Here is a 22,060-nt window from a genome sequence, read left to right on the forward strand (position 1 = left end):
GAGCTTTCCGCTAAATAAACGTGATCGACGCCGATGTCGATAATAATTATAATTTTCCACCGTCATGAAATCGCGGCAACGCCCACTGTAATCGCCGATACGGAGCAGAGTCGCGGCTCACCGTTCTTCCCCAGCCTGGCCGCGCGTCTCGTATCTTATGAAGCTCCCTAACGAAGCTTCCTCTTGTTTGTAAGCTATTCAATTGACACGCTTACGACGCGACGTGCCTGCCGATATAACGCTTTCTAATGTCGGGGCAACACGGCGATTAAACACCGTGAGAATTGAATCGGAGCAAATCAACACCGATTCAATTACGGAAACGGTTTTATGCACGTCTAATATTCAACAAGATAGTCGTCGATAAGTTATCGATTATTAGTCATTAACTGATTAAAACATTGAAAATTAAATTAATTAATTATTAGTATAAAAATACGCCGGATTTTTTTTTCTTATGATACATTTAATGCGTACAATTTGTTTGAAGTATCATATTGAGTTTTACTTAAAATACATAAAAGTCACAAGGGATGATTAACGTGAAGAGATGTTTACACGTTTTTCCGGGGAAAAAAAATGTGTAAAAAGACTAGCTTCCAGATGTATATTATTTTACTTCTCGGGCGAAGGTTTCTTTTCATCACGCAAGCGGCTTTCGACGCAATTGCGCCTCTCGTCGTTCGCGATAATCACGATGTGATTCCGTGATTCTTTGCGGCGCGCTCGCGACCGCATTCGCATACTCTCCAGCTCATAAAACACATCACGCACGATAGCCGCGCCGGTATCGGTCATCACGCGGCTTTATGGCTTTTTCCGTGCAACCGGTAAACCGCCGAAGACGTCTCATGCGCCTCGTTGAGAATGAGCGGGAGAATAATATCGGGACGGCGCGCGGCGCAACGGAAAGAACGAGACGAGCGAGAAAAGTGCGCGCGCGCGCGCTATTACGCTCGGGGCGTCTCTCGGCGAGAAACACGCCGATCTATCTTTCGGCATCTTCGACGCGAGCGAGCCGACGCCGCCGCCGCCGCCGCCGTTTCCGCGTCGGCGACTCTTCCCCGCCGGCCTGGGAAAAAGTCCGGCGGAAAATTTCCGCGATTTCATCGACGCCGTCTCTCGCCGCGTCATGTCAGCACGCTGCCTTTCATCGGGTATCCCGGTGTGAAGTTTAACTCACGCAGCTGATCCGCCGTCCCCATGGGCTCCTCGGATCGCGATTTATCTCGATATACAAGAATAATTAAAGGGGTCTCTCTCTCTCTCTCTCTCTTTTCCTCTTTTTCTTTTTCTGGAAAAGCGTTGCGAGACCACGCTGCCGCTTTCAAACTTCACTGCAGAGAAGTAATATGAGTCCACAACAAGGATAGACGTATTCTGGCTGACCGACGATTTCCCGTATCGATACCGCAAAGCAAGCGCGTTCGCGATACCGAAACTCGCGTAAACGAGCTATCGCTCGCGTTCCCAGGATCGGCATCCGCGCCGAGGCGATATACTTGTAATTTATCGCGAGCGAGTTATCATCTCGCGCGGCCACAATACGCATTGTTACGTATCGATATCTTTCGTTGCCGGAAGAAAAGCGGGCACACAGCCCCGAGCGCGGAGCGCGTTTCGCCGTTCACGGCCTAACGCGAGCGGATCTCTCGGGAGGGGCCGCCGCGACGTGGAATCCGCGACGAAAGCCGATTCGGTGTCATAATGATCCTCTGAGCGGAACACGATCGCCATAAATCAGCGTGCCGGTTGTACGCCGCGCGGGATTCATTAGCATTTTTCCACGGCCGCAGTGGGAAAGCGCGCGGAACGACGTTGACATAGCGCCTGGCCGGGCTATCGGTGGCAGATTACACGCGGATAAGCAGCGGCGGATGCAGATTTATTGCGCTACCGAACAAAACGACGAAAAACGTCTGGGAACCCGACGCGCGAAACTGACCCCGGAATTTCCACGTGCGCGTGAACGCATACGGAACTTCACGCTTGTCGGGTTACCGCGCGTCGTGTAATATCTTGACGAGATACGAACGGGCGGCGGTCTTTCATCTTTGTCGCGCGGAAAGCCGTTTAATCGATGGCTATAATAATCGGAGATAGGAGTCAAAATTAGGCGTGGATTCTTAATTGTCAGATAATATTGCATTTCGCATGCGCAAATCCGCGGTATTTCTATTAGCGAATGTTCTTTTTTTCCCTCCAAAGAAGCGTTGCGTAGAGAGATGTTCATTAATTGAGTCTCAAGGCTGACGGTTTTCACTTCTATGTTGCTTCCTAGATCCGGCGAAATCTATCTTGAACGTGGACAGGTGAAAAATCGACCGCGCTCTGATCATACCTTAGTTTCGTATGAATTGAAGGTGAAATGGCGAAAGCGCGGTGTGTACCCGTTATCGCGCATTAAGTGCACTCCGCACACTCATCGTGCATGTCCGCAGGTATCGAACGATGTTTACTGGTTAATTGAAATTCGCCGACAGAAATAAACGATGGGCGACTTGTCGGCTAATCGGTCGCGCGTTTCCTTTTTGATTTCCTGATTTTGCATACATTTCGTGTTTGCATACATTTGCATAGCTGGTATTATGAATAAATCTATGCCTTGGACAGGACGTATCATTTCGCTTTGTTGGTTTTCGACAGATCCTGTTTACGGAGTGCTCACAATATGTAACGGCTCTTAATCAAAATACTTAGAAACCTTACAACTTTACTTTAAAAGCAAAGTGAGAAATATTTTAATGGAAACTCTCTATGTAGATTAAAGCGCTTAAAACAACTAACAGGTTCGTCGCGTATCCTTTCACGGGCTAAGTGAATTTTACACTGTTATCGAACAATGTTAAAAGAAGACAATTCAGTATGATAAGCTGATGTGCAAACGATAAAATCTTCAGGACCTTAAGGATCAACGTGTGTAACGGGTCCGTGCAACTTTCTTAATTCGAGATTGTCATAGTGCGAAGTAACAAGTCATGTTTCACCGCGATGGCTTTCGCAGTGGCCGTCTTGAAAGCTTATATCTCACACGGGAGAAATATATTAAGCGTCAAGCGAGACTCCCGCGGTTTGTGTTACGCGTAATAACTTGATTGGTCGCGGTGAAAGGTCGAATCACCAAAAGTAATTCGCGAATGCATCGCCGGGCGAAATTGACCTCGACTCGTCTTTCACCGTTAACTCGCATCGCCGGTTTGTCCAGGCGATGAATCGGAGCTTTGATCGTTATATTAAGGAGGAGGGTGAGAAATTGACTGACGGATACCCGCGCGAAAATGTATGCGGTGTAAAGTGCATTCATGACGAGGCGCCTTATTAGCGCTTATCTTATTCGCTCCGTAAACTTGTAGTACCAATTATATACGTGCGCGGTGAAAAAAGTGTCTAGACAATTTTTTCCCTCCCTACACGAGACCAGCTTGCGGTATGTGACTCAGGCGAGCCTTATGAAGTACGAGCGACTCGGCGCGATCACTTTTGCCGGGATATCGATGAGTCCGGTAGCGCGGTATCGGTGTCCGCCGCAACCAGATACATCGCGACTAATAATTAATAGACGATCGCGCCGAGTAAACGGTAAGCCGGGGAACATCCCGGTGGCAACCCGTCGCGTATGTATCGTGTATCACGTGGGACAGAGAGTCACGAACGGCAGATCGCAGGACGATAGGATCGCGGGGGATCTCTCCAGTTGATCCAGTTGTGCACCTGACCGCATTTCCGCATGAGTTATGGACGCGCATCAATCCTTTTATCCCCCCCCCTTACATCTCTCCCTTCCCCCTCCTTGAAACCGTCGGCGCGATACTGTCGGCTCTTCCTGCCCTCCCACCGGCACGAGCCACCCTCGTCGCCTTTCTGGCGATAGTTAACGGTAACGACTTCGGCGAAACGTCCCTCGCTGCTAACGCGCTCCCTTTTTCCTACGGGACGAAGATCAAAAGTTGTAGTTTACCGACCCACTTTAAAGATCGTATCTGCTATCCAGTATCCTCACCTTTTTTCCTGCCGCTGCCAAATTTCGTTCTTCCCTAATTGTCCTTCTTTTTTTTTTACCTATTGTCTTCTCCCTTGACCGACCTGGTGGTCGATGTTTCCTCATTCCTTTGATCGTGGAACTCTCTCTTTCAGTGTTGTCGGCAGACATTTATGTTTTCTGAGATTTTTGTTTGTATAATTTAAACGCATCTCATTTAGACTTGGAATTTTGCCGAGAGCAAAAAGGAAAATAAAGTTCTTGTTTCGAATTATCTTGATTATTTTACATTATGAGTGCATTATTTTGTGTTCTTATTTGTTAACAGAACTCGTTGGGACACTGATATTTTTAAGAACAAACGCATTAATTGGTTTATTAGTTTTACGACATTTATATTGTAGAAGTGTAGGAATTTTAGGATATGTAAGATTAATGTTTAGGATATATAAGGTAAGAAATTAAATAAATTTTGGAGTGGAAAATAGTAAGAAACTATTTATCACCTTGATCGCATGTTTTCACGGAATTATGGTTCTTTGGTTCTTCATATGCATCCTCTTAAATTTATTTACTTGGTATAACGTATAATCATGTCTGCGTAATATAGGCTGCGTTCCGTTTCAACGCATGATGCGCATAATGCATTGTTCATTTTTGTTTAACGTTCGACAAACAACAAAGATGAACGAAGCATCATGCGTATTATGCGTGAAACGGAACGCACCCATAGATTCCGTTTTATTAAGTGTAAAGATTTAGTATTTTCCTTTTATGGCGAAGTATATAATTGTAGCTAACTTTATTTTCTCGCTCTCGGTGAGAAGAGTCACGTGAGCTTTACACAACGGATTCTTGGACACAGCGCGATTAGCGTCGTAAAAGCGTCGTGTAACGCTTAAGTGCCGACGATATTTGCACGTTCTTTAGTTTACTATTAACGGCATTAGAACAGTATTAAGAATAAGGTCTTCTTGTTTTTGATGTCAGTTCGCACGATCCGCCGCCGGATGAACGCTCTACTTACATCGAGCTCAACTTCTCGACTTTCTACGAGTCCGTCGTCGTCCCTTTAAGGTTCTGAAATTCGATTATTCGAGAGTCAATTGCTGCGATCGGCTACGTACGTTGGAGCGGTTGATTTTAACTGGATATCCAGGTGGTCCATTATTTGGATATCTCAGTAGGATTTCGTACATTCGTGAATCAATTTTTTGCACGATTTATCACGATCAACGATTAACGAATTAATAAAAGGTGCAAAAATTTCCCTTTTAAATAAGAGAACAATATTTTTTATATGTATGTATTTTTATAATCAATGCCAAGTCGTTTCCTGGTCTTAATTTATTTTCCCATTTTCCAATTTACGTAGAAACGTAATGATGAGTCGACTATCTTCAAAAATCAGATATTTGCCGCGGGAAACACGGTATTCTGTCCAATTGATTGTCTAAATACTAATAGCCATGTACTGTCCCTCGCGGTGATCATCGTTGCCGAAGGTATCGCGGCCGACGATGTACTAACGCTAACTACTACATTTATCTAAACTTTATGGCTCGTGACTAAGCATCACGTGACTAAGGATGAAGCTTCGGCATCTTATAGGCTTAATCGAATCCACCATTGGCAGGGAAAAGCGGAGTCTCGAAGTCACAGCAGTTATACGCTTCTATAATATAATTCACGTTTGTTCGTCCGACGCTGTTTCCGGGTGTCGCGCAGGCATTTTCTCTCGTTTCGCGGGGAAAGAAGAAATTTACGTAGAAACGATGATGCGCGAAGCCGACGACGACGACGATCAACGTCGAATTGCGTACACCCCGGTAAAAGTGTCATTCGCGTGGTCGCCCCGGGACGCGAAATTATCGCCGTTGAACTATCAAGCGCATGTCGCGTCGGAATATCCTCCCGGCGTCAATCGCGACCCGGCAGTTGGTCGTGTATGTGTGTGTGTGTGTGTGTGTGTGTGTGTGTGTGTGTGTGTGTGTGTGTGTGTGTGTGTGTGTGTGTGTGTGTGTGTGTGTGTGTGTGTGTGTGTGTGTGTGCGAGACGCGGCCTCTGTTCGACAACCTTTGCCCATCCAGGACGCGAACGCGGTTTCAGACGCCGCTGCGGTGTAGCACGATGCACGCGTACGACGAACTCGCGCGATATCGAATGCCAGTTCTACCGGAGTCTAGGTCGACAGTCGTGCCAATGGGCGAGAGGTTTTCTCTGAGAGTGAACACCGTGGACTCTCGAGAATAATTTTCTGTAGCTATCAAGTACATAGATTGGCGTTTGTAATTGATTCGGATTTACTTTAAATATCAACGTTGTACATTTTATACAATAATTGTTGGATTATAAAGTGAAAACTAAACAGCTATTTGAATTAAAAGTTGGAAATCATAGAGTCTGTACTACAAAATGATATCTATCAATGTGCAGTAAATTCTTTTCGAAAAATTTTATACTTACAAAATATTTTGTTTTGACACCATCAATTCAATGCCGTACTGAAATAATTTAAGTGTCTGCATAAAAAGAAGGTTTGCCAAAGTTAGTAAAAATTTATCATGTTTTATCAGGAACGTCCTACATAATTATTTTTAAAATTTAATTAAATTATTTATATTCAAACCTGTATTTACTCAAAGTTTTAACAATAGTACATTTTATGACAAGAGCGTAAAGTTGGCCTTTTGTGCATGACCGCGGGGAATAAACGCGCGAGGCGAGCCGGAAGTCCGTACGTGTGGGCAATAGCCGATCCACACGTGTCACACACAATATTTTTTGTTATCTGTGCGAAATGTTGGTCCTTGAATGCGAATTGACAGGTGAGAAAAGGACCACTTTCGCTCGAGTAGCGAAAAATTGTTTTTCTTGTGTGATAACGTATTATCAGATGTCGAACGCATACTAAACTATCGAATCGGAAGTAGAGATATATAGAGGTAGAAAGTAAAGATAGAAATTAACGGTTGATTGATAAATGTTACTAACCTGTCTCGATCTCGATTGAACATGTGATCATAATTAAAATTCGCGTCTCCGTGCGTCTTACCAGCGCTTCCGCTAGCCTGGAAGTATCGTCCGACGCTGTTACGAGAGGAAACGCGCACCCGCTCGACGTCTCGCAACGGGATCTCCCCCGGCCTACGACAAAGTCTATATCACGGCATCCTTTCATTAGCTCTCTCGACGTGTGGGACGTGTAATTTAGGCGAAGCTCTAACTGTCAAGCTCGCTAACGGCGATCGGTGTCGACACGGCCTCTTCAGGGCCCGTCTTATCGATCTCGTTCCTGCTGGTGAATCGCGTAATATCGCATCGTACGATATAGGAACGAGGAGTGCTGCAACGCACAAGGTGCTCGCTTAACACCTATATCCATCATACGTCAACCGCCGTGCGGCGGTTACATCCGCGCGCTGATGAATCCGACCGCGCCGAGCGAGGCGATACGTGGGCGTCGCGATCGTGAGCTGTCGCGTGACGTTAACTCGGCAAAATCAAAGTGATTTACTTATCAACACGATCGCCGGTACTGGAGAACGGACGAGCGCTGCGATCTGACTGTTCCGCGCTGTTAAATCCGCGGGTACGTGCCATTACGGTTACATGGCAACGGCCGCTTCGATAATAGACGCGCGATGATTACGACGAGGAAGGGCGGTTCGATCCTGTCCTCTTCTTATCTATCATCGTGCAGTAAAACGCGCGAATAACTGAGCTACGTCCGGGAAAGTACGCGCGCACGTGGCGAGCATCAATAACATGCAGCCAGTTGAAGAATATTGTCAGACAATTCAGCTTTTCGGTTTAAGTTGTTTTTTCGAGTACAGAACGCGAATACATTTTTGGACGTATAACATATAATTCGTTACAACGCGTAGGAAATAGGTTGAGTAATTAATGAACCGAAACAATCGATCGCTACTAAAGATCAATCGTGAACAAAGAATTAAGAATTAATATACTCATTTTTTGGTAACCAACAATTAACAGAATGCAATTGGTTGAAGATTTGTCGTTCCGAGTGCTTCACGGCTTCACTGAAATCCGGAAATATGATCTTCCCGGGTTCGGAGGTTACTTTTGCCGTGACTTCATAATGGACGTGTAACGACAGGAAGTCAGCACCGCCGATTTGATTTTATCTTATGCGCCATCGCTCCAACAGGTCCATTCCCGCTACGTCGAGGCCGACTGTATGATTTGCGCTATCGAATTTTACGGGGAGTACTCGAAAGTCTCGGTCGCGCAGTTTCCTGTGCAATTTGAGAAGGTTGTCACGAAACGTTGCATAGGCGTCCCCTCTCTCCGCTCTCTCTCTCTCTCTCGTCATTCGTTGGTAATGTATGGCCAAGGAGGTTTGGCGTATCGCGATAGGGAAATCGAAGGAAAGCCGATAGTTTTAACCGGAAGTGGACAAGAAGCAGGTGGGGAGAGATATAAATATATGCGACGCTCGGCTCGTAGCTTGTTGCGTCGATCTAGGATAGATCACGGGAAACAAGTGGTACAGCATACAAAGCTCGACGTTGTGCCCGCTGGACACTGCACCACTGTATGCGCAGAGAAGTGTGATTACTGTTATGCGCGAAAAGGACACGAGCGGAGTGTGTGTGTGTGCGTGTGAGTGCCACGGGAGCCGCGTGAGAAACGCTGCATGCTTAATGTCAACCACCCACGTGTCATAACTTAATGCCGTTTACGATATCCGATACAACTGGGTTACGTTTAGCCGGCTGAAATTGCGCTTACGCGCATTTTCAGCTACCGCTCACGGAGCCGCGATCTCTTATCGTGATATAGGTATCTATCGGCCGGGCACACAATTGGACTTTATTGTTGCTCTCCAGCATCATAACAAATCGCTTGAAACGTAAATTTTCTTACTGTACTAAAAGTATTTAAATTAGTACAGCGATAAAATACTTTGTTTCTGTGAGAATATGAAAGTTGAAAAAGTTGCTCCGACATCAATATCTGCTTTCAAAATTACTACGTTTACAAGTTTGATACGACGCGGGTCGCAGGATCTCTTGACACCGCGATCACACATTTGGGTAGCTCGAGCTCGGAATCGGGAATACGCCGGTCGTTACCGTGATTCAAGCGCCTCGCCTTAAACTTAACCCGCCGAGCGAATGGCGATCGTGAGAAACGAGACACGTCGATTAAAATACATAACGAGGCACGTCTGACGGGTCCCCGTGCACGTGCATGTTGATTTACAAAAGCGTCACCGCAACGAATGACACGCTTCATTCCGCGGCATGATCACGGGAAGGAGAAATCGTAGCAACACACACACACACACACACACACACACACACGCACGTGTGGGAGATCTTGCAATACGTGTGCGCCGATCGCGACGCGCGGTGACTCACGTGTGCGCACGGGAATTCCTCGACGGAAGCGATAATATTTGCTTAGGAAATTCGACGTTTGTAAATACGGACCGGCGCACTCTCCCGTGCGCGACGGGATACAGTTTCGATAAGCACTCGAAAACACCGCAGGCCGCGCGCTAAGAGCGGTTATTTTTAAATGGCGAGAGCATCGCGTGCGGAGCGCCAACTCCGAAACTCGCGTTGTTGCTTTAACAGATACAAAAGTTCGCCTTTCTATCTTTTGGAAACATTTATTTAATAATATATTTTTCAAGAGGGACGTAATGTAAGGGAGTTCAACAGTAACGGCGATTTCGATTATTCTAGAGATCGGATAAATTACCATTTGAATTTGGCGAGTTGATTCTATTACACTTTTTCTATTCATAATTTAATATGTAATATGTATATTTAATTTTCAGCTCCGACCGCACAAAAGATGGCTTCACTATTTTCATACGCGGCGATTCTAAGGCGAGTCTGGAGTTCGTGGACAAAATAGTGGCTCTGCTGCAGGTAAGAATAATTCCGTAAGCGAACCAAGATTTTATCGTACAACCATCACGCGAAGTCATGCGCAATTCTTGCCTCTTATAGGGCAGGGTCAACGTGGCTCTCGTGCTTCGGGACGCCGCAGCAGCAGACGGCCTGATCGATTCTCTCTTACCTCTCAGTAGCGTCCAGGTGAGTCGACGAACAATTAAATCCGCGGACGGCATTGAGCGCACCTTCCCGCGGGCAAGAAAGTAATCGCGCCCAATCGCCCGTCGTTTTTGTCTCCCGACGTTCATTGTACGCCGGTACTGATCCAGTTTCCACGGTGCATTATATTTGGCTTCTTAAGCGCCCGCACGTGCGTTTCGTATCGTAATTGTGTCGCTTGGTGCATTATAGCCGCACGATTTCCATTGTGACGTTTCTCTCCTTTGTCGGGGCGAAACGAATATCGCTACAAAAGCTAAAGCTCATTCGCGACAAACATAATTTACAATCCCATAAGTACGATCATTGAATGCCATTGGGACATTATAATTACCCATAAACGTTCCCTTTCAGACCATCATCGTGAATGACGCCACTCTCGCAAAGTATATTCCCAGACGGGAAGAAAATCACGATCAGATGCAATGGATTGCATTTTACAAGGTAAATATGCCTTCATTGTCGGTGATATATTTAAACGTATATCGATATTGCAAAAATTTATATTGAAATAAGTCAAAGAGAATTAATATAAAACGTTTTCATAAAATACTTCGTACATTAAACATATTATACAATACGTGAAAACTAATGATGGCAAATGCGAATAAAGCATCTCGATAATGCGAATTTCGCGACAAATTGTTATTCCAACTTGCCGTTCAACGTCAATGCAACGGGAAGCTGCTTTGAGCGGTTCTGCATCATGATGGTGATTCGGCAAGTTTGATGAAATAAATGTACGCTGGAAGTCGCTCGAGCGAAATAATTGTGTCGAGCTGCTCGTTTCGGTGGCCTTTGTCAATGATAGTTAGAGAATTTACTTGACTGATATGATTTTGTATTTGTCGGCATTTCGCACTAACTATCGAAATATGTGTTTATTTTACAATTTTTTAATCATTTTCTTAGAATATATCTTGCATGTATTGTTTACTTATATATCCTTTGAGATTTAAGTTATTTTTCCATAAAAGGAGCAATGTATTAAATTTCTTGAACACATTTAATGATATACATATTGTATCTTATAAAAAGTTTAATGTTCAACTTTCAATAATGAGTCATCAAATTTATATCCGTTAATAAGAAGTTGAGATTGGAGGAGGAAGATTGGTGAAATTGGGTAATAATCGATTGTTAGTCAAAAAATATAATGAGTAAGAAAAATCGAAGATATATTTGAACAAAATGCTGGATAATTTATATCTTACATAATCAATAATTCTATACTTTGCAACGTTCGAATTTATCCTGCGATTATTGGACCGTCTGACGATATTGCCATGATAGAAGGTCAAACCACTGATTATCTCCGAGGATAATGTATTGATTATAAAATTGATCAATCTGCTAGGCAATTTCGCAAAATTAAGACATCATTAGATATCAACCGTTTGCAACCTGTCGCATACAGATTATAAATAACATACACGCCCAAAATATATAAATAAACTTTTCCACTTTATTTATAAAAGTTGATATTTTGATGATCCCAATTTTTACGTAACGTAATCTTGATTTTGTATCAGGCAATATTAATATATCTTGTCACGAAGCTTTGTGTCTACAGCTTGATATATAAGTGCAGTATTAAATGAATTGTATCCAAAATCGATATTGATCGCTATTCCGAACGCGCGCCATATTTGTCGCGAGTTGATCTAACGTGGTTGGTATTTGCGCTCGTGCGATCCAATCCGAGCGATCGGATTGAAGCTAAAAAATCATTGAGTTTGGCGTATCTGTCCTACGTGCAACAGATATGTGTCATTTATTACGTGCTTCTTTAAACAATGTTCTCTCCGTAAAGTTTACGACTGATCGATTACGGCTTATTGAATCACGCAATCGCCATATTAGACGTGTCTACTTTTATGTCGCTGGCATTTCTCTTGGATTCCGAGTGCGGATTGAAGGACATTTCGTTGGTTCGCAAGAACACCACCGGGAAGTAGATAGACATCGGTGCTCCGCCATGATTGGTATTTTGATTTCCCGCAGGAATATGACAGCCTCATGACGGAGTGGCAATCGGCTGGTCGCAGATTGGCCCTCGAAATGTCGGAGCTGAAAGAATGCACGAGCCTGTCCGGCACTTTGACGCCTCTCGGTCGGCTCCTCACGGACCCCACATTGAGAAGAACGTCTAGAGATGCCGAAGAGGCCATCGCCGCGCTCGAGGAACGCGCGGCTCCACTTCTGCACATCGAGCACGTTAGGTAGGTCTTATATTTATATTAATCAAGACATTGATTGTTCTTTTAGTATAGATTACATAGAACGCGTACATTTTACGTTACGTACTTTTGTCACTACACTTTATGAAAAAATGATTTCTTGCTTATCTTTTACATATAATTAATTTTTTTTATAAACGAAATGTCGACGTTTAATTTTTGTTTCCTTTATATATTAATACTAATTAATAATTGAGTACTTATTAGTACTTGCATGTTGCTTGTAGCGACATCGGTTTATATTATTTATTTATTTTACAAACGATCTCTTTCTTTGATTACAAGCTCATTAATTCGAGAAACTAGTCAGATTGATTGAGTCAGGTATATTAAGTTTGCATCGATTTCTGTATATTTATAAAGTGTATATTAATCAAGGACGTTTTAATGCGAAGATAAGGAAACACGTTGGTCGATTAAACACTCAGTTCCAATTTGCATGTTGACCTTCGTGGTTTCGCGAGTCAGGGTTCGATCGTACATGAGGAGACGGCTACGCGGATTTCTAACGGTGCGCCGTGATCACGGTTCCTTTTTATCTTTCTAGATTGTCGGTGAAACGAGCCCGAAGACTGGTGGAGGAGGTGGGTAAGGCTGCCACCAGGCTGGAGTCATCGTTCGAGTCGCGACGCGCGACTATCCGCAATCTCGCGGTTCTACGGAGCATCGAGGATCAAGCGCACGAGGTAAGTTTTGCGCAAATTAATATGTCCGCGAGATCGTCCGTAAAGTCTCGTAAATCTTTCTCACTCGCAAACTGGCTAATCCGTACTAAAACGTCAGTTTATCTGATCAACATTAGCCTCGATGTTTGGCTATCACGATGGTAGTCAGAAAAGATTATGTAGATCGACCGTGTCGTATTTCCGATGCAGTAACGGTATGTATTTCAATATACGTCATTTTGAGAGATATCATTAGATTTAGATTTTTAGATAGGGAATATTTATACACGCTATAATTATCTGGAAAGGAAAGAAATTAATTATTCTACCCTGAGAAAAAAATTTGACTAAATTTTTCAACTGGATTAAATTTTTTCTGTTCAAGTGTTTATGCATTTAACTTAAATACATAAAATACTTGAACTTTAATTTAAGTATTTATATACGAGACTGAAATACATAAATATTTGAATTAAAGATTTTTAATCAAGTTAAAACGTTTAGTCAAATTAACAATTTTTCTTTCTCGGTGTACTCTAATAATTTAAATATTTGCTTTTTATTCGCGGATGAGAGAGCAAAAAATTACGTTAAATATTTATTAATGATTTTGATCAATGCATCTAATCGCGAGCGTTGTTTACACGTTGATTGCGGCCACTGTAGCCTTGAACTAGAAGAAGATCGTCTGTGTATCGCAATGTGACTTGTTATTCCGCTTACGCTCGAAAGCTCGCCGTACATGGCTGCTCTTCCAACTCGTTTCTCGACGGTTATTGCACGCAACGCTTATACTGTCTCGTATACGCGGTTTTATCCTCCCTCTGAGCTCCGTCGAATGGCCACTCTTTCGAGCACAACTCGCGTTGAATTCAACCAGTCAGCCTCCCTCAGCCGACAATGGGAGACGCACAAAGGACTCCCTATCCTCACTTCCACGAACGAGCTTTCGCTTCGAAAATCTTAGCGCTGTATACTTGCCGTCGAATGGTCTCTCGTGTTGACATTCGATCTCTCATCGATCTTCCGCGAGGCGTCGGTTTCGCCGATGAACACCGCAGATTTGTTATTCCTCGGTCCTTCGCAAATACGATGCTTTGTTAGTAGTATCGAGAGAATTCAGCTCTTTTGGTATCAAGAACTATGTGTATCTTTCTCTCTCTCTCTCTCTCTCTCTTTCTCTCTCTCTCTCTCTCTCTCTCTCTCTCTCTCTCATTTAATATACATATTTATAATTTATCTTTTATCTCGAAGAATGTATTACTTTTATTTCTGCCTCCAGGTTCTTTGTCGAGTTTAGATTTTATTTTTTTCTAAAAGAAGAATTTTGTGTGCGCGCCTGTGTGTATGTAGTTAAACATTTAATGTTTCAAATTACATTCGATGATTTCTCCAACATTTTCAGTAATTGTTTGGTCGCTGATTCCGAGAGACGCCTAAAGCAAACACGCATTACACGCATTAACGCGTTTTCTTCGTATTAGACACCACGAAGATCGGCGAACGCGCGCAATCATCTCCTCCCCGGCGCATTACACTCACTATTTCCATAATGACGACCGAGTCCGGAGACGTGATTGGCATTACCAACGCGTCCGAGTATAATCGATAATGCGATGGCAGGATCGCGCGAATCGATAAAAGGTCTAGGCGGGGAATGGTCAAGTCAAGATATTTGATATTTTTATTATCGACTTTCAAATTCCATATTTTCCTAAAATATAAAAATTTATTTTTCTTACACATACGTGCATTTATTTTAAAATGTCTATTTTTATTTATTTTTATGTATTGCTCGTATTGCAAATGTATTTATATGTTGTATTTGTGTAGATTATTTCTTGTCGGATAAATCTTGAATTTATTGAAAATTATCTTGCAAAACGCACCGACGATTTTTTTTAAAATAATTATATACGAAAACATTAAAAATCAGCTTTTCATTTCTGTATGCAGCTGAATGGGAAAATTTCCATAGGGTTTGCGTATCTAATCATAATTTTATACGCGTGAATACGGTCTTAACCAGCTCTCTGGGGCGAAAACAAAATCGAGGTTGCCGTGAATCCAAATCTTTCGTGTACAAGCGAATCGGAAATTACCGTGGCGGATCGCATAAATGGCGTCCTTCCCTTGATCGCTTTATAATTATTAATTATCCATCACGCGCACGTAAAAAATGGCCCGCCCTTTGGAAACCCGAGTGTGAATGAATAACCTGGGCGGTTTGCGATCCTCGAGTCTATAATTTTCACCATTTTTTCATATCCCTCCGTCATCAAGACGTCCAAAATGATCAACATGCAGAACAACATTCGTCGAAATTACGAGATCAGATTAGTGCTAAAAGGTAAAGAAATTGCTTATAAACACAGGCTAATATATTTTCATTTTACCTTTCCTGCTCTTAAATTAAAAATAAATTGAGAAGAATTAACTGTAAGCCGTGGATGTTTGACAAGCAGTTTTAATCAATCCAGTTCAATGATCATGCACAATTATTGATTAAAAAATAAAGGAGTGCTCTTTTTCCTCAGTATTGGAACATGTACATGATACTTGAATTATAATTAAATAATTCAGTAGACAAGTTAGAAGTTAAAAAAAAAAAGAAAATATAATAGTTCGCGAATGCGGAGTAGCGACGGTCTCTCACCCGTTCGGAATTACCATATTAAGTTACAAGTCGCGTTTTCGCAGATCGCCGAATTATCTCTCGATAATGTATTCCTTAACGCTCGTTAAAAGCCGCCGCAAAAGAGAAAAGGAAAGAAAGAACGGCGCGAATGCGAAATTAACCGAAATGTCGTATGCGTAAGTGCGTGCTGCGTATACCGCTCAATCTCGTTTCTTTTTCTTCTGCTGAGTTGTTAAGCTCGTACGGCCGGCGCGCGGTCTCCTCTATACAAAGCATTCCTCGATAATTAGATACAAGATGCGTGCTGTCCGCCGCGTCGCGCAAAGTCGTATACACCCGACATAACCGAGAGACGAGTCGACGACGGACGTTAGCAGAGACGGACTTTCACTTCGACGAAGCCGCTACTTAACGTCGCGATTATAATTTTGATCGATCGATAACGCGCGTCTGCCATCGACGGATTTTGGCCGTAAAAGGAAACGCGTTTCCGAGTTCGCCGCACGTGTCTTAGCCCGTTTCAAAACGGGCGGCCGGCGGCATGGAATTGAAATATCCCGACGTCGAATTCCCATCGACGGGAGTACCGTTGTAAAATGATCGAGAAATGCCGGTTTACTAATCATCGATTCGTCCTAAGTGCATTCTCTCGCCTCAAAAACCATAAAGGAGGCCTGTTAATTAATCCGTGGACGCTTCCTTATTGCTGCGGTTAATCGCCACCGCGCGACGTACTCTCGCACTGGCGAGGACCGGCGGCTTCGGGGCGCCCTATCACGATTATTCATCCCCAGCATGGTACTTATTATCTTATTAACCGCGCGATGATGCGATCGGGAATGCGTGGTGGTAATGGGTAGTTTAACGCTTCGTCTGGATCGATCCATCTATCATCGGCAAGTGGTAATAAAGAAGACCGGATAGTATCGCGCAGGCGATAACGCGAGACAACATTATCGAATTGATTAATTATTAATCGGAACAATTTCCCCGTAAGCGCGACGTTGATATGCTCACAGTTGGGAATGCATTTCAACCCGTATGTCTGAAGTGCTTGAATAAATAATAATCGAGCTAAATGAAGAATTTGCTAATGTAGTACTCCTGTTTAAGTTGAACAAGTTGATATTAGATAAATTTTAATTGCCTTGATAGTATAAATTTAAATAATCAATACTAAGGCTTTACATAACCAGATAATTAAAGATTCTAATCTAAGTGCCAGTTGACATCTTGAAAGAATTCGTAATAGGAAAAATTAAATAAATTATAGATAATAATTATATATTATAAATTATATAAATGTGTTATATATTTACTTATATAATATACTTTTCTTTGTGTCTTCTCCGAATGTACTATATTTATGTTGCCGGTAGCATCCTCTCTGCATTTGATCGCTCTACCAAATAAGCCGAACGCACGCGATCGGGCGATTTTAATCTGAACGATTTCTACAGAGACGTCCACAGTAGATCGAAAGTGCCACGCTCCATACGGTGGTGTATGTACATGGGGAAGGACAATATGTCCTGGCAGGGAAGTGGGTCGGCCCTGACAATTGTTTAATTGTTCGATCGAGGCACTTCGATCGGGCGTACCCCGCTTTCACGTACGAACGGTCACGATCTGCGAGGGAGAGACCCAGATAGATAGTCAGAATTGCCTCATCAGCATTGCTAAATGAAAATATTTTATTTCGTAAGCTCTCGCGACGCTTCGAATCAGTTTTGCCATGTTGTTGCTTAACGGATGAGTCCTTTCTAAAAAAAAACATGGCATCGATACTCGCATCTCTCGAAGTATTGTTGTCGCTTTTCCGCGATGCCGATAAAACGTGTGTGAAGTTAGCATCTCAAAGTTTAGCATCTTATAAAAATACTGCAGAATTACTTGCATCCAGCATAGTTCTACAGTTCTTGATAGGTTTCAACAATAGTTCCGCTGAATTACCTATTTTAATTAAATTTTTATAAATGAGATGCTAACTTCCAGAATCACATAATAGCATTTCAACGTATTTCGAATATACGACCACAGAGAAGACTAAATCTATAGAGTTCTATCGTTTAGAGACGTCCTATCAATAGTTCTGACGATTAAATTAATGAAAAAATAATTTTTTGTTACAAAACATACGCATATATGAGTGTACGTTTGCGCACGTGGATTTGGTGTAACTAGCATCTCAGACAGACAAAATTAATTAATTAAAAAATTTTACAAGTATTTTTCAACAACTATCTAAATGGAAAACTTATATTTATAGGTCTAGACATGAGATGCTGGTTGAATATCGACAGTTCTAATTCTTTTAACGCAGTTCCCATATAGATACGGACGCGTACAATAATTTTCTAGAGAATTTCGGTAATATAAATAATTAAAACATTTTTTAAATAATTATTTTACCCGGAAAACTTGAATTTTGAGAGCTAGACGTGAGATGCTGATCAAATATCGACAGTTCTATTTATTTTAACGCAGTTCTCATATTGTTCAGGACGCGTACAATAGTTTTTTAAAAAGTTACATTGTTATAATTAATTAGAACATTTTTTAAACAATTATTATGCCCGAAAAACTTGAATTTTGAAGTCTAGACGTGAAGTGCTAATCGAATATCGACAGATTTATTTATTTTAACGCAGTTTTCATATAGTTCCGGACGCGTACTATAATTTTCTAAAAAGTTCCGGGGATATAATTAATTAAAACACTTTTTAAACAATTATTTTGCCCTGAAAACTTGAATTTTGAAGGCTAGACGTAAAGTGCTAATCAAATATCGAAAGATTAATTTATTTTAACGCAGTTTTCATATAGTTCCGGACGCATACAATAGTTTTTTAAAAGGTTACTGTGTTATAATTAATTAAAACACTTTTTAAACAATTATTTTGCCCTGAAAACTTGAATTTTGAAGGCTAGACGTAAAGTGCTAATCAAACATCGACAGATTAATTTATTTTAAAGCAGTTTTCATATAGTTCCGGACGCGTACAATAATTTTCCATAAAGATAAGGTGTTATAATTATTAAAAACATTTTTTAAACAATTATTTTTCCCCAAAAACTTGAATTTTGAGGGCTAGACGTGTAGTGCTAATCGAATATCGACAGATTAATTTATTTTAACGCAGTTTTCATATAGTTCCGGACGCGTACAATAGTTTTATAAAAAGTTATTGTGTTATAATTAATTAAAACATTTTTTAAACAATTATTTTTCCCCAAAAACTTGAATTTTGAGGGCTAGACGTGTAGTGCTAATCGAATATCGACAGATTAATTTATTCTAACGCAGTTTTCATATAGTTCCGGACGCGTACAATAGTTTTCTAAAAAGTTATTGTGTTATAATTAATTAAAACATTTTTTTAACAATTATTTTGTTCTGAAAACTTGAATTTTGAAGGCTAGACGTAAAGTGCTAATCGAATATCGACAGATTAATTTATTTTGACGCAGTATTCATATAGTTCCGGACGCGTGCAATAATTTTCTATAGAGATAAGGTGTTATAATTTATAAAAACATTTTTTAAACAATTATTTTTCCCCAAAAACTTGAATTTTGAAGGCTAAACGTGTAGTGCTAATCGAATATCGACAGATTAATTTATTTTAACGCGGTATTCATATAGTTCCGGACGCGTGCAATAATTTTCTATAGAGATAAGGTGTTATAATTAATTATAACATTTTTTAAACAATTATTTTTCCCAAAAACCTGAATTTTGAGGGCTAGACGTGTAGTACTAATTGAATATCGACAGATTAATTTATTCTAACGCAGTTTTCATATAGTTCCGGACGCGTACAATAGTTTTCTAAAAAGTTATTGTGTTATAATTAATTAAAACATTTTTTAAACAATTATTTTGCCCTGAAAACTTGAATTTTGAAGGCTAGACGTAAAGTGCTAATCAAATATCGACAGATTAATTTATTTTAACGCAGTATTCATATAGTTCCGGACGCGTGCAATAATTTTCTATAGAGATAAGGTGTTATAATTAATAAAAACATTTTTTAAACAATTATTTTTTCCCAAAAACTTGAATTTTGAGGGCTAGACGTGTAGTGCTAATCGAATATCGACAGATTAATTTATTTTAACGCAGTTTTCATATAGTTCCGGACGCGTACAATAGTTTTCTAAAAAGTTATTGTGTTATAATTAATTAAAACATTTTTTAAACAATTATTTTTCCTCAAAAACTTGAATTTTGAAGGCTAGACGTGTAGTGCTAATCGAATATCGACAGATTAATTTATTTCAACGCAGTATTCATATAGTTCCGGACGCGTGCAATAATTTTCTATAGAGATAAGGTGTTATAATTAATTATAACATTTTTTAAACAATTATTTTTCCCAAAAAACCTGAATTTTGAGGGCTAGACGTGTAGTGCTAATCGAATATCGACAGATTAATTTATCCTAACGCAGTTTTCATATAGTTCCGGACTCTTACAATAGTTTTCTAAAAAGTTATTGTGTTATAATTAATTAAAACATTTTTTAAACAATTATTTTGCCCTGAAAACTTGAATTTTGAAGGCTAGACGTAAAGTGCTAATCGAATATCGACAGATTAATTTATTTTAACGCAGTATTCATATAGTTCCGGACGCGTGCAATAATTTTCTATAGAGATAAGGTGTTATAATTAATAAAAACATTTTTTAAACAATTATTTTTCCCCAAAAACTTGAATTTTGAGGGCTAGACGTGTAGTGCTAATCGAATATCGACAGATTAATTTATTTTAACGCAGTTTTCATATAGTTCCGGACGCGTACAATAGTTTTCTAAAAAGTTATTGTGTTATAATTAATTAAAACATTTTTTAAACAATTATTTTTGCCAAAAAACTTGAATTTTGAGGGCTAGACGTGTAGTGCTAATCGAATATCGACAGATTAATTTATTTTAACGCAGTATTCATATAGTTCCGGACGCGTGCAATAATTTTCTATAGAGATAAGGTGTTATAATTAATTATAACATTTTTTAAACAATTATTTTTCCCAAAAAACCTGAATTTTGAGGGCTAGACGTGTAGTGCTAATCGAATATCGACAGGTTAATTTATTCTAACGCAGTTTTCATATAGTTCCGGACTCGTACAATAGTTTTCTAAAAAGTTATTGTGTTATAATTAATTAAAACATTTTTTAAACAATTATTTTGCCCTGAAAACTTGAATTTTGAAGGCTAGACGTAAAGTGCTAATCGAATATCGACAGATTGATTTATTTTAACGCAGTATTCATATAGTTCCGGACGCGTGCAATAATTTTCTATAGAGATAAGGTGTTATAATTAATTATAACATTTTTTAAACAATTATTTTTCCCAAAAAACCTGAATTTTGAGAGCTAGACGTGTAGTGCTAATTGAATATCGACAGATTAATTTATTCTAACGCAGTTTTCATATAGTTCCGGACGCGTACAATAGTTTTCTAAAAAGTTGTTGTGTTATAATTAATTAAAACATTTTTTAAACAATTATTTTGCCCTGAAAACTTGAATTTTGAAGGCTAGACGTAAAGTGCTAATCAAATATCGACAGATTAATTTATTTTAACGCAGTATTCATATAGTTCCGGACGCGTGCAATAATTTTCTATAGAGATAAGGTGTTATAATTAATTATAACATTTTTTAAACAATTATTTTTCCCAAAAAACCTGAATTTTGAGAGCTAGACGTGTAGTGCTAATTGAATATCGACAGATTAATTTATTCTAACGCAGTTTTCATATAGTTCCGGACGCGTACAATAGTTTTCTAAAAAGTTGTTGTGTTATAATTAATTAAAACATTTTTTAAACAATTATTTTGCCCTGAAAACTTGAATTTTGAAGGCTAGACGTAAAGTGCTAATTGAATATCGACAGATTAATTTATTCTAACGCAGTTTTCATATAGTTCCGGACTCGTACAATAGTTTTCTAAAAAGTTATTGTGTTATAATTAATTAAAACATTTTTTAAACAATTATTTTGCCCTGAAAACTTGAATTTTGAAGGCTAGACGTAAAGTGCTAATCGAATATCGACAGATTGATTTATTTTAACGCAGTATTCATAGAGTTCCGGACGCGTGCAATAATTTTCTATAAAGATAAGGTGTTATAATTAATAAAAACATTTTTTAAACAATTATTTTTCCCCAAAAACTTGAATTTTGAGGGCTAGACGTGTAGTGCTAATCGAATATCGACAGATTAATTTATTTTAACGCAGTTTTCATATAGTTCCGGACGCGTACAATAGTTTTCTAAAAAGTTATTGTGTTATAATTAATTAAAACATTTTTTAAACAATTATTTTTCCTCAAAAACTTGAATTTTGAAGGCTAGACGTGTAGTGCTAATCGAATATCGACAGATTAATTTATTTCAACGCAGTATTCATATAGTTCCGGACGC

At 40.1% G+C, this 22,060-nt stretch overlaps 1 protein-coding gene across 2 annotated transcripts in view; it reads left to right on the plus strand.

Moving 5' to 3' along the window:
- The window catches only part of LOC105837583, a 329,160-nt gene that overhangs the window by 212,496 nt on the left and 94,604 nt on the right, over positions 1-22,060 (plus strand). For both annotated transcript variants that reach the window (XM_028194396.2, XM_028194397.2), the window contains exons 8-12: positions 9,795-9,888; positions 9,970-10,056; positions 10,429-10,518; positions 12,079-12,296; positions 12,862-13,000. In XM_028194396.2, the coding sequence (XP_028050197.2) occupies positions 9,795-9,888; positions 9,970-10,056; positions 10,429-10,518; positions 12,079-12,296; positions 12,862-13,000 (628 nt within the window). The remainder of the gene's footprint in view (positions 1-9,794; positions 9,889-9,969; positions 10,057-10,428; positions 10,519-12,078; positions 12,297-12,861; positions 13,001-22,060) is intronic.

The sequence above is a fragment of the Monomorium pharaonis genome, chromosome 2, assembly GCF_013373865.1.
Source record: "Monomorium pharaonis isolate MP-MQ-018 chromosome 2, ASM1337386v2, whole genome shotgun sequence".
In the NCBI taxonomy this organism is placed as follows: domain Eukaryota; kingdom Metazoa; phylum Arthropoda; class Insecta; order Hymenoptera; family Formicidae; genus Monomorium; species Monomorium pharaonis.